General features: G+C 41.1%; 1 protein-coding gene across 3 annotated transcripts; it reads right to left on the bottom strand.

Moving 5' to 3' along the window:
* Positions 1-7,231: 7,231 nt before the first annotated feature.
* On the bottom strand, positions 7,232-12,221 carry CD1C (CD1c molecule). 3 transcript variants are annotated; one of them, XM_021925283.2, is made up of 6 exons: positions 11,857-12,221; positions 10,586-10,852; positions 9,641-9,922; positions 9,136-9,414; positions 8,708-8,798; positions 7,232-8,555 (listed from the first exon to the last, which is right to left on the bottom strand). In XM_021925283.2, the coding sequence occupies exons 1-6, from the start codon at positions 11,912-11,914 to the stop codon at positions 8,534-8,536; spliced, it is 999 nt and encodes a 332-aa protein (XP_021780975.1). In that variant the 5' UTR covers positions 11,915-12,221; the 3' UTR covers positions 7,232-8,533. The 3 variants fall into 3 exon arrangements, with proteins under 3 accessions (XP_021780975.1, XP_021780976.1, XP_021780978.1); XM_021925284.2 differs by having other exon boundaries at positions 10,586-10,849; positions 11,857-12,220; XM_021925286.2 differs by lacking the exon at positions 11,857-12,221 and adding an exon at positions 10,991-11,136 and having other exon boundaries at positions 10,586-10,849.
* Between the last annotated feature and the right edge of the window lie 505 nt (positions 12,222-12,726).

Genomic DNA, 12,726 nt, shown 5'->3' with positions numbered 1-12,726 from the left:
GATCTAAAATCGACACCCTAACTTCACAACTAAAAGAACTAGAGAAGCAAGAGCAAACACATTCAAAAGCCAGCAGAACGCAAGAAATAACTGAAATCAGAGCAGACCTGAATGATATAGACACACACACAAAAAAAAAGACCTTCAAAAAATCAATGAATCCAGGAGTTGGTTTTTTGAAAAGATCAACAAAATTCATAGACTGCTAGCAAGACTAATAAAGAAGAAAAGAGAGAAGAATCAAATAGATGCAATAAAAAATAATAAAGGGGATATCACCACCAATCCCACAAAAATACAAACTACCATCAGAGATTACTATAAACATCTCTACACAAAGGAACTAGAAAATCTAGAAGAAATGGATAAATTCCTGGACACATACACCCTCCCAAGACTAAACCAGGAAGAATTTGAATCTCTGAATAGACCAATAAGAGGCTCTGAAATTGAGGCAATAATTAATAGTCTACCAACCAAAAACAGTCCAGGACCAGACGGATTCACAGCTGAATTCTACCAGAGGTACAAAGAGGAACTGGTACCATTCCTTCTGAAACAATTCCAATCAAGAGAAAAAGAGGGAATCCTCCCTAACTCATTTTTAAGGCCAGCATAATCCTGATAAAAGCCCGGCAGAGACACACACACAAAGAAAGAGAATTTTAGACCAATGTCCCTGATGAACATTGATGCGAAAATCCTCAGTAAAATACTGGCAAACCAAATCCAGCAGCACAGCAAAAATCTTATCCACCACAATCAAGTCGGCTTCATCCCTGAAATGTAAGGCTGGTTCAACATATGCAAATTAATAAACGTAATCCATCACATAAACAGAACTAACAACAACAACAACAAAACATGATTATCTCAATAGATGCAGAAAAGGCCTTTGACAAAATTCAACAGCCCTTCATGCTAAAAACTCCCAATACACTAGGTATTGATGGAACGTATCTCAAAATACTAAGAGCTATTTATGACAAACACACAGCCAATATAATACTTAATGGGCAAAACTGGAAGCATTCTCTTTGAAAGCCGGCACAAGACAAGGATGCGCTCTTTCACCACTCCTATTCAACATAGAGCTGGAAGTTCTGGCCAGGGAAATCAGGCAAGAGAAAGAAATAAAGGGTATTCAATTAGGAAAAGAGGAAGTCAAATTGTCCCTGTTTACAGATGATGTGACTGTATATTTAGAAAACCCCATCATCTCAGCCCAAAATCTCCTTAAGCTGATAAGCAACTTCAGCAAAGTCTCAGGATACAAAATCAATGTGCAAAACCACAAGCTTCCTATACACCAGTAACAGATAAACAGATAGTCAAATTATGAATGAACTCACATTCACAATTGCTACAAAGAAAATAAAGAAATCCACCTTGTAAGGGATGTGAAGGACATCTTCAAGGAGAACTACAAACCACTGCTCAATGAAATAAAAGAGGACACAAACAAATGGAAGAACATTCCATGCTTATGGATAGGAAGAATCAATATCGTGAAAATGGCCATACTGCCCAAGGTAATTTACTGATTCAATGCCATCCCCATTAAGCTACCAATGACTTTCTTCACAGAATTGGAAAAAACTACTTTAAAGTTCATATGGAACCAAAAAAGAGACCGCATAGCCAAGACAATCCTAAGCATAAAGAACAAAGCTGGAGGCATCATGCTGCCTGACTTCAAACTATACTATGAAACTACAGTAACCAGAAGAGCATGGTACTGGTACCAAAACAGATTTATAGACCAGTGGAACAGAACAGAGTCCTCAGAAATAACACTACACATCTACAGCCATCTGATCTTTGATGAACCTGACAAAAACAAGAAATAGGGAAAGGACTCCCTATTTAATAAATGGTGCTGGGAAAACTGGCTAGCTATATGTGGAAAGCTGAAACTGGATCCCTTCCTTACACCTTATACAAAAATTAATTCAAGATGGATTAAAGACTTAAATGTTAGACCTATAACCATAAAAACCCTAGAAGAAAACCTAGGCAATACCATTCAGGACATAGGCGTGGGCAAGGACTTCATGTCTGAAACACCAAAAGCAATGGCAACAAAAGCCAAAATTGACAAATGGGATCTAATTAAGCTAAAGAGCTTTTGCATGGCAAAAGAAACTACCACCAAAGTGAACAGGCAATCTACAGAATGGGAGGAGATTTTTGCAATCTACCCATCTGACAAAGGGCTAATATCCAGAATGTATACAGAACTCAAACAAATTTACAAGGAAAAAAAAAAACATCAAAAAGTGGGAAAACGATATGAACAGATACTTCTCAAAAGAAGACATCTATGCAGCCAATAGACACATGAAAAAATGCTCATAATCACTGGTCATCAGAGAAATGCAAATCAAAATCACAATGAGATACTATCTCACACCAGTTAGAATGGTGATCGTTGAAAAGTCAGGAAAAAACAAATGCTGGAGAGGATGTGAAGAAATAGGAACACTTTTACACTGTTGGTTGGAGTGTAAATTAGTTCAGCCATTGTGGAAGACGGTGTGGCAATTCCTTAAGGATCTAAAACTAGAAATACCATTTGACCCAGTGATCCCATTATTGGGTATATACCCAAAGGATTATAAATCATGCTACTATAAATACACATGCACACATATGTTTATTGTGGCACTATTCACAATAGCAAAGATTGGAACTAACCCAAATGTCCATCAATGATAGACTGGATTAAGAAAATGTGGCACCTATACACCATGGAATACTATGCAGTCATAAAAAAGGATGAGTTCATGCCTTTGGAAGGACATGGATGAATCTGGAAACCATCATTCTGAGCAAACTACCACAAGGACAGAAAACCAAACACTGCATGTTCTCACTCATAGGTGGGAATTGAACAATGAGAACACTTGGACACAGGGCAGGGAACGTCACCCACCAGGGCCTCTCAGGGGCTGGAGGGCTGGGTGAGGGATAGCATTAGGAGAAATACCTAATGTCAATGATGAGTTGATGGGCACAGCAAACCAACGTGGTACATGTATACCTATGGAACAAACCTGCACATTGTGCACATGTGCCCTAGAACTTAAAGTATAATTTTAAAAAATTACTTTATGGCTCAGCATGTGGCCAATCTTAGAGTATGCAACATGTGCAGAAGGGAAGAATGTATATTCTTTTGGTTTTGGGTGGAGTGTTCTGTCAATGTTTATTAGGTCCTTTTGGTCAAGTGTCAAGTTTAAGTTCCAAATACCTTTATCAGTGTTCTGCCTTGATGATCTATCTAATGCTGTCAATTGGGTGTTGAAGTCTACCACCATTATTCTATGATAACCAAAGCTTCTTTTTAGGTCTCTAAGTACTTGTCTTATGAACCTGTGTGCTCCTGTGTTGGGTGCATATACATTGAGGATAGCCAAGTCTTATTAAATTCAACCCTCTATCATTAAATAGTTTTTCTTTGTCCTTTTTGATAGTTGTTGGTTTAAAGTTTATTTTGTCTGAAATAAAAATAGCAACCCCTGCTCTTTTTTCTTTCCTGTATGCTTGACAGGTTTTTCACCATCCCTTTAGTTTTGGCCTATGGATGTCCTTGCATGTGAGATGGGTCTCTTGAAGACAACAGGTAGGTCTTGTTTCTTTTATCTTTTCTTTTCTTTTTTAATTTTTTTTTCCTTTTTTTTTTTTTTTCTTTTTTGAGACGGAGTCTCCTTCTGTCGTCCAGGCTGGAGTGCGGTGGCGCGATCTCCGCTCACTGCAAGCTCCGCCTCCCGGGTTCACGCCATTCTCCTGCCTCAGCCTCCGGAGTAGCTGAGACTACAGGCACCCGCCACTACGCCCAGCTAAGTGTTTTTTTGTTGTTGTTGTTGTTTTTTCTTTTTTTTTTCTTTTTTTTTTTTTTTGTATTTTTAGTAGAGGCGAGGTTTCACCATGTTAGCCAGGATGGTCTGGATCTCCAGACCTCGTGATCCAACGTCTGGGCCTCCCAAAGTGCTGGGATTACAGGCGTGAGCCACTGCGCCCGGCCTATTTTTTTATTTTTTTGAGAGAGGATCTTGCTCTGTCACTTAGGCTGAAGTGCAGTGGCATGATCACGACTTACTGCAGCCTCCACTTCCCCAGGCTCAGGTGATCCTCCTACCTCAGCCGCCTAAGTAGCTGGGACTACAGGCATGTGCCACCATTCTTAGCTAATTTTCTTGTATTTGTGTGTGTGTGTGTGTGTGTAGAGATAGGGTTTTGCCATGTTGCCTAGGTTGGTCTCAAACTCATAGGATCAAGCAATCTGCCTGCCTTAGCTTCAAAGTGTTAGGGTTACAGGCATGAGGCCAGGTCTTGTTTCTTTATCCAACTTGCCACTCTGTGCCTTGTAAGTGGGGTGTTTAGCTCATTTACCTTCAAGGTAAATATTGATAAGTGAGAAGCTGATTTTGTCATCGTTGTTAGCTAGTTGCTGTGTAGACTTGATTGTGCAGTTCCTTTATAGTGTCACTGGTCTGTTTACTTAAGTGCATTTATGTGGTGACTGGTAAGGGTCTTTTTATTTCCATGTTTAGCACTCCCTTAATGATTTCTTGTAAGGCAGGTCTGGTGGTAATAAATTTCCTTAGCATTTGCTTGGCTGAAAAGAATTTTATTTCTCTTTCACATAGAAATCTTATTTGGGCTGGATATTAAATTTGGGGTCAGAATTTCTTTTCTTTAAGGATGCTGAATATAGACCTTCAATGTCTTCTGGCTTCTAAGGTTTCTGCTGAAAGATATGCTGTTAGCTTGATTGGGGTCCCTTTGTAGGTGACCTACTCCTCCTCTCTGGTTGCCTTTAGTATTTTTTTCTTTCACAGTGACCTTGGATAATCTGATTATTATGTGTAATTGGGGATGGTTGTCTAGTACAGTATCTCTAAGGAGTTCTCTGAATTTCTTGAATTTGAATGTTGACCTCTATAGTGAAGTTGAGAAAATTGTCATGGACAATATCCTCAAATATGTTTTCAATTGTTTGCACACACTCTCTCTCTGTCTTTCAGGGACATCAGTGAGTATATGTTTGGTCTCTTTACGTAATGTCATATTTCTCTGAAATTTTGTTTATCCTTCTGTATTATTTTTTCTTTATTTGTGTGACTGAGTTAATTAGAAGAACTGGTCTTTAAGCTCTGAGATTCTTCCTTCAGTGTGGTCTATTCTGCCTTTAGTACTTCCAATTGTATTATAAAATTATTTAGTGAAATTTTAGCTCCATCAAATCAGTTTAGTTCTTTCTTAAAGTGGCTATTTTGTCTTTCAGTTATTGTATTATTTTACCAGATTCCTTAAATTCTTTAGATTCCATTTCAACTTTCTCCTGAATCTCATGATTTTCATTGCCATCCAGATTCTAAAATCTATGCTTATTATCTCAGCCATTTCAGTCTGGTTAGGAATGATTGTTGGGGAGCCAGTGTGTTCATTTGGAAGTAAGAAGACACTCTGACTTTTAGAGCTGTCTGAGTTCTTCCACTGGTTTTCTCATCTATGTGGGCTGATGTTCCTTTAACCTTTACAGTTGCTGTCCTTTTAATGGGCCTTTAAGCTTTTATATTCTTTGATGCCCTTGAGGGTTTGACTATGGTATAAGTTTGTTTCAGTGAGCTAGCTTTATTTCTTGACAATTTCAGGGGACCATGGCTCAGCTCAGCACTCCTGGGCTATGTGCTCTAAGCCTGAGGGCCTGGGACCAGGCCCAGAACCTTGTTCTTTGGCCCCTTGAGACTGAGTACCTGCTTCACTGGAGGGTCCAAGGTGTTCCCAGTCCACTAGCAACAACACTTCTATGGCGGAACGAGGCAGGGGGGTCCCAGCAAAAGTATTTCATAAGAGCAGTGGCAGTGGGGATCTGTTCTCACATGCATGTACTGGCAGCAGTGGGGCAGTGGCATGTTGGGGTCCACACTCACGCACATGCTGGTGGTGGTGAGGCAGCAGGGTGGCAAGGTCCATGCACATGTACACCAGGGATGGTAGTGTGGCAGAGTACATGCATGCATGTGGGCTAGTGGGGACAGGGCATCAGTGATGAGATCTCCATGTATGTGTGCACAGAAGTGGTAGCAAGGCAGTGATGTCTATGTGTGCATGCCAGCAAAGCAGTTGCGGGTGCTGAAAGCAGGTGCATGCTGATGAGAGGCCAGTGGCAGAAGCTCTCTGGTGGTCTGGCAGGGTCAGCCAGTGAAAGACCTATGGCAGTGGTCTCTGAGAACTGCCTCAGTTGAGCATCTGAGGCTGTGCTGCAAGCAGGTACAGACAGGCAGGGATACTGGGAGAGGCCAGCAGACATGGGAGTTTTGGGGGACTTAGATCAGTCTAGCCCCATTCAAATAGCATGGTAGCCCCGTTCTGTCCAGGTCTGATAGTCAACAAAGGGGTCAAAGCCACCTAGAGGAATATGGCAAGCCTTGGGGAATGGACATCCCTAACCATGCTCCACTGTAGCTGTTCTCACACCAAACCCTCTGGGTTCCACAGAAGCTGGAGTCCTGTCCCTGCCAACTCTGCAAGTAGCTCTCCCTGCCAACTCAAATGTCTGTGTGGGTCATGGGGGTCTCCTGCAGTTAGGAATCCAGAGGTTCATGGTTAGAGTGGACCACTTCATGCCTATTTAACTAACCCCTTCCCTAGAAGCCACTGAGGACCAGGAACAAGTCCTAGTGTTTGGCAACCCTGTATAGGGTTCGCAGCTTCTTCCCCTCTTCAGCCCAGGGTCTGCATTCTCCCTCTATCCACTCTCAATGCCTTCTTTCCAATGATCTTCTCAGAGTATACTGTTCTTCTTGATGATCTTGTCTCTTGGTGGGAGAAGCTCTTCCTGGCTGCATCTAGTCATCCATCTTGTCTCTTCTCTCAAAACTAAGTTTAATTTTATACACTTTTGGCTTTATATCCCAGTTTCCTGGGTGTCCTAGCATCCTCTCTATTGATCTCTCAGTATCTGTAGGTCACAAGGTGACTAAGGGTGCAGCAGAGTCACCTAGGGTCTCCCGGAGCCAAGGAAATGAGCAATGGAAGCAGGACCCAAGCTGGGTGAGTGGGCACAAGGAGACAAAGGCTCTGCCAGATCTGGGAAGGCACCTCCTCCTCCAAAAATATCCATATGTGGAATTCTATGCAGCAATAGAAAGAATGGTTACTAGTACACTGAGCAGCATGGATTACTTACAACCATATGCTAAATTGAAGAAAAAAAAGCCAATACCAAGTAGGTATGTTTATTTCTGTCTTAATAAAATCATAGAAAATACAAGTTTAAGCTTAAGTGACATAAAGTGTATCAGTAGTTGCAAGAATGCCAGGTTGGTGGTATGCTTGACTACAAACAGGTATGAGGGGTTATGACATTTAATATCTTAATTGTGATTTTGTTTACATGGGCTTATGTAATTATCAAAATAAATGGAACTGTATACTTAAAGACTCAAATTTTACTATAAATTATACATCAATAAAATATATTTAAAATTGTTGAAAGAAATAAAAAAATGAAAACAATAAAAAAGAAACATGGACAGATTGAGGAAGCAAACATTGCAACTTCAGGAGAGTGGACACAATCTCATTTGTTTTATCTGCCACCAGTTTAGAAGCTGTATGTGCCTGTCTCAACTCAGTACCCAAAAAATATTAGTTGAATTAGTGAATGAAACGTAAAGAGACTAAAGTTTAGCCAAGGCTATCTCCGATAGCACAGTGCTTTAGGAAATTTGTCTTGCATATACAGCACAACAGTTGCCTTGATCCCACTCCAACCCTGAGGACCAAGTCTCTTGTTCCTCTTTCTTAAGTATTCTGTGACGTAACTGCAAACCACTAATCATCACACATAACTTGCACTCTCTGTCTTTCTATTTGCATTTGTAATTCTCTGTGTTTAGAAAATAAGTGTATCCAGGCACAAGGCTGCACTTTTCCTTAAATGTTTAAGGAGAAAATGAGGGAGCTAAAGGAGAGTGGAACTTATCTGCTAGGTGTGAAGCATTTAAACAAAAAGAGAAGCATAAGTATTTCAAATGCTACAACAGCATTGGGAAGGAATATAATGAGAAAAATTGCCAAGATGACAGTTAATCCAACTTAGATGTGGTGTTTTGTTTTGTGTTTCACTGAGCACATCATATGCAGGAAAGGCACATTTATCATGATCCTTGCCTCCAAAAAGCTTAAAAATGTGAAGTGAAAGACCCAAGTAGCTGCAACACAGGGTAGGAAGTATTGCATGCACATAGCAGTTGAGGGGCTCTCTTGGTTCATTATGGGTCAAGGAAGATCGCTGGAGGAAATGACCTTAGAAATGGGCTTTGAAGGTTGAATGCTATTTAAAAAAGTGGACATTCCAAGAAAACCATTCTAAATTATAATTTGATTTATATTTAAAAATGTTTATCAGGCAGAAAGAGAAACCATTTAAATGGAGAGTCAACGGGATGGCATCACTATGTTGTACTAGGCTCCTGGGTTGCTGGGTTCTTATTACAATGGTGGAGTCGGGGGAAGAGTCTCACAGGATGTCTTGATATGAGCTGTGAAGGAACAGGAATGGGAGAAACCCTGAATAAGTTGGAGGTGGTGACTGAGGATAAGGTGGAGTAGTCAACAGAGAAAAGCTAAGAGAGTTAAAAATAGAATGTGAAATAAGAAACTGGGAGGAGAGGAGGAAATACAAAAAACTCACCAGTGCTTCTTAAACCGTAACACAAGGACTATTAGAATCACCAAGGACACCAGCACTATCAAGGCAATCCAATTCATGGAAAAGTGGTGTCCTGCACATATTGAAAAGATACATGGATGCCATTTTAAACTCACTGTTGATTCTACTCCATCTATTGATTTCCTTACTTAACATGTGCATTGGATGACTTGCATCAGTTTTCCTATTTCAGTCACTCTATTCCCAAACTTACTCAAGGAAGGATTCCTCATTTCCCCTTAAATCTCTAATATCCATATATCCCTCAGGTCTTACTCCACTGTTCTTTAAATTACTCTCTACATTTCTTCCTACAATCCCTCATCTAGGTCTGCCATCCTCAAAATTTCCTCTCCCTTACCCTCTAGGCTCAAGAATCACCTACCTACACTTCCAACCTCCAATCTTACCCCAGTAGAGGATGATGTCCTGGCCTCCTAGACTGCTGTGTCTCACTCGACAAGACAGGCCAGCAGTCTCCTCAGATGCCACCTCCAAGATCACCTGAAGATACCATGTCCCATCAGCATTAGGAAGAACATCACCGTGTTTAGTGCCCAGTTGCTCCTGTTCATTCCGCATCCATGTCACCCAAACAGGCTTTGGGTAGAAGCCGGAGGCATGACAAACCAGCAACAGACGGCCAGACCCAAGGCTGCGGCGACTGGACAGCCAGGCCTCTGGCCTCACTGCAGACAGCGGAAAAAGTATTCTGATGAAGAAACTTACAGCTTACATCCACATGCACACATTCACATGAATATGCACAGTTATCTTTTTCTTGCCTCTAAGAAATGATTACCCAGCAACCCCTCTGCTTCTTGTCCTCTTTCTTGTCCTGAGTTTGAAGGGTGGGAACAGAAGGGGCAGGACTTGAATAGAAAAATCTTAGAGGAAGGGGCTGAAACTACTGACCTTGCCTGTGCAGATACATCTTCCCTGCATCCAGGAGACCCAACAGAAATCGGGGGCAAGTGCTTCTTATGAGATTATACACTGTTTCTGTGACGCCTTCATACTGATGATTGAGTAGATGACAGACATCTGGAGCCAAACTCCCGCCATCTGGAGATGGCACCCATGTTGTATTTTGGAAACTCAGTAAATCTAATCCGTTGAAAGCTACCCGAAAGAAGCCTTCTGGGCTCTTTCCAGAATGCAGTTCACAGCCTGCTTTCACCTGTACTTCAAAGGGATCTGGAGGAAGGGAAGAATGAGAAAAAGACTTCAAACAAAAAAGTGAAAACAACAGTATAAAAACCTGCAAAAAAGCTTTATGTGGATGTGAGAGTAAGCCAAAGACATATTTAATTAGAAACAAGAGAGAAAAATTGCTGGGGATAGGGAAAGGGGACAATAAGAGATAAATGCCTTGAATTAACAAGAAAAAGTGGCTGAGGAAGATGTAGAAAAATGATAGGTGAGCCACATAATATAGGATAGAGGGTGAAGTGGGAGCCTGTGTGAGGGAGGTGGGAGGATAGCATTCCATGATGCATGAAATTGGTCATAATGGTCATTGAACTGTGGACATAGATCTTTGAAGAAATTGAATGGGGGAATAGATTTTATTTTAAAAGTCAAGCACAGAGTGGGACAGCTGTGTGCCTCTGGATTGTAGGATACAGAGGGAGACCACAGGGGGAAGATAACAAAGCACAAGAAAAAAAAAATTCCAAAAATAGCAAGAGCCTAGGAAATTTGAGGGAGTCAACATCAGAAATATCCTTTAAAAGGTTCATGTATGCAGAATTTTATGGTAGGATGGGATAATGGGAAATGGCCCAGAAATTAGTGGAGAATATTTCCCATAAATAGAACATTCTAAAGAACTCCCATAATTTAGTTGATTGAACTTACATTTTGAGTAATCTTGACTGGCATGGTCTTGAATCTCCCGAGTTAATCCAAAGAAGTAGACACGAAATAACAACTCTAGGTCTGACAACTCTTCGTTGCTGAAGTTGCTCTTGGACCAGGTGTGCAGGAAAATTATTCTGCCTGATTCACTCTCCCAGCCATGAGTCTGCAACTCATCCAGCCATCCTGAACCCTGACTTTGTGCCCAGGATTGGTTGGCAAATGATAAGATCTGGATAATATAGAATGAGACGTGTTCCTGGGCTGCTTTTGGTGGAAGGAGGGCAAGTAGTGTAAGGAAAAAAAAAAAGAGAGAGAGGCAAGGAAAATGGATATGAAATGCAAGGTAAACCAGTTACCACAGAGAAACATTAATGACTACTTTAGCTATAACATTTTCCTTACACAGAGCCCCATGCTCTGCCACCATCCTCTGAAAGAGTAAACTAGACCTGGAGACAGGTATGCTCAGATGGCAAGCATTCTGACATCTTCATTGATCCATGTTGGGAAAGCCCACCACACTCTACCCAGATACATGTAACCTTGCAGCTGACAGAGATGTTCATACTACCTGCATTGTCACCACCTGGGAGAACAGCTAGCAGCGGAAACTACAGAAACAGCATGTCCTTTGCAGATGTTTCTTTCTCTCAGAAAAGTTGTTGCTGTTCTTAGCAAATTTACTCCTCTGTATCTGTATTCTGACTTCCTTCTACCAACAGACAATCTTCCCCACCAGCCACTGATAGCAACTAAGAAGATCTGCTTCGCTCAACCTTCGGCCTCCTACTCAATCTCTCATTTCCCCACCTGCTCTGAACTAAAGTTATTCTCTTCTCTCAGGATTTTAGCTGCTCTCCCACTAAGCTCCAACATATCTACTTCTCTTCGTCAACTGTCTTAGACAAAGTGGTGTGTGGCATTGAAAGGTTGCTTCATCCCTCTAGACTTTACTTGTTATTTGTAACATAAAAAGGAGAAACCACATAATTTTCCTGGGCCCTGCTTGTTTTAAAGGAAAATGGAGAGGAAATGGAAAGTGAACCAGTTACCACAGAAAAATGTTAATGACTACTTTAGCACTACTATAACATTTTCCTTACACAGAGCCCATGCTCTGCCACCATCCTCCAAAAGAGTAAACTGGACCTGGAGACAGGTATGCTCAGATGGCAAGCATTCTGGCATCTCCACTGATCCATCTTGGGAAAGCCCACCACACTCTACCCAGATACATGTAACCTTGCGGCTAACAGTGATGTTCTTACCGTCTGCGTTGTCACCACCACTGAGAACAGCTAGCAACAGAAACTGCAGAAACAGCATGTCATTTGCAGATGTTTCTTTCTCTTAGAAAAGTTGTTTGCTGATCTCTGTTCTTAGCAAACTTATCCTTCTGTATCTATATTCTGACTTCCTTATACCAACGATCTTCCCCATCAGCCACTCATAGCAACTAAGAAGATCTGCTTCCCTCAACCTTGGGCCTCCTACTCAATCTCTCATTTCCCCACCTGCCCTGATCTAAAGTTACTCTCTTCTCTCAGGATTCCAGCTGCTCTGCCACTAAGCTCCAACATATCTACTTCCCTTCCTCAACTGCCTTAGACAAAGTGGTGTGTGGCATTGAAAAGTCACTTCGTCCTTCTGGATTTTTGCATGTCATTTGTAAGATAAAAAGGAGAAACCACATCATTTTTTCTGGTTCCTGCTTGTTTTAATAGATCAAAATTCTTCCAGTTTCTCCACTTAAATTTGCCTCCACTCTCCATAGTGTCCCCTCTTCTCATCACTCCACTCTTTCTTTCCCCCTTTTGAATGTCCTCAAAGTTTTCTCTTTCCAGTTTCACCCCTTTCATCCATCTTTCTTATTTCCTCATTCTCACTGATTCTTTTATAAATTGGAGACTTTGTTTTTTACATCTTCCAGGATTTCCCTGCACAATTGTATAAGCTACAGTCTACTCTACATTATCCTTAGAGATTAAATTGCAGCCATTCAGAATGAATAGAACCATAACAAATATAAAGAAGCCCTTCTACTGCATTTAATCTGTATAGTCATTCACTAAAAAATTACACAGTACATGGTTGGTACCAGTATCTTACTAGGCATGTAAACACACAGAGATTAACAA

Source organism: Papio anubis, chromosome 1 (assembly GCF_008728515.1).
Source record: "Papio anubis isolate 15944 chromosome 1, Panubis1.0, whole genome shotgun sequence".
Classification (NCBI taxonomy): Eukaryota; Metazoa; Chordata; class Mammalia; order Primates; family Cercopithecidae; genus Papio; species Papio anubis.
Note: the sequence above shows the minus strand (reverse complement) of the source record. Positions and strands in the feature narration are given on the sequence as shown.

Excerpts from the sequence above, each read along its gene's own strand:
- CD1C (XM_021925283.2), bottom strand. The coding sequence starts at position 11,914 with ATGCTGTTTCTGCAGTTTCTGTTGCTAGCTGTTCTCAGTGGTGGTGAC. Across the intron at positions 8,799-9,135 it reads GGACATCATCCTCTACTGGG|GACACCACTTTTCCATGAAT; the intron begins GTAAGATTGGAG and ends CAATATGTGCAG. Across the intron at positions 8,556-8,707 it reads TTACGGTTTAAGAAGCACTG|CTCATATCAAGACATCCTGT; the intron begins GTGAGTTTTTTG and ends GTTCCTTCACAG.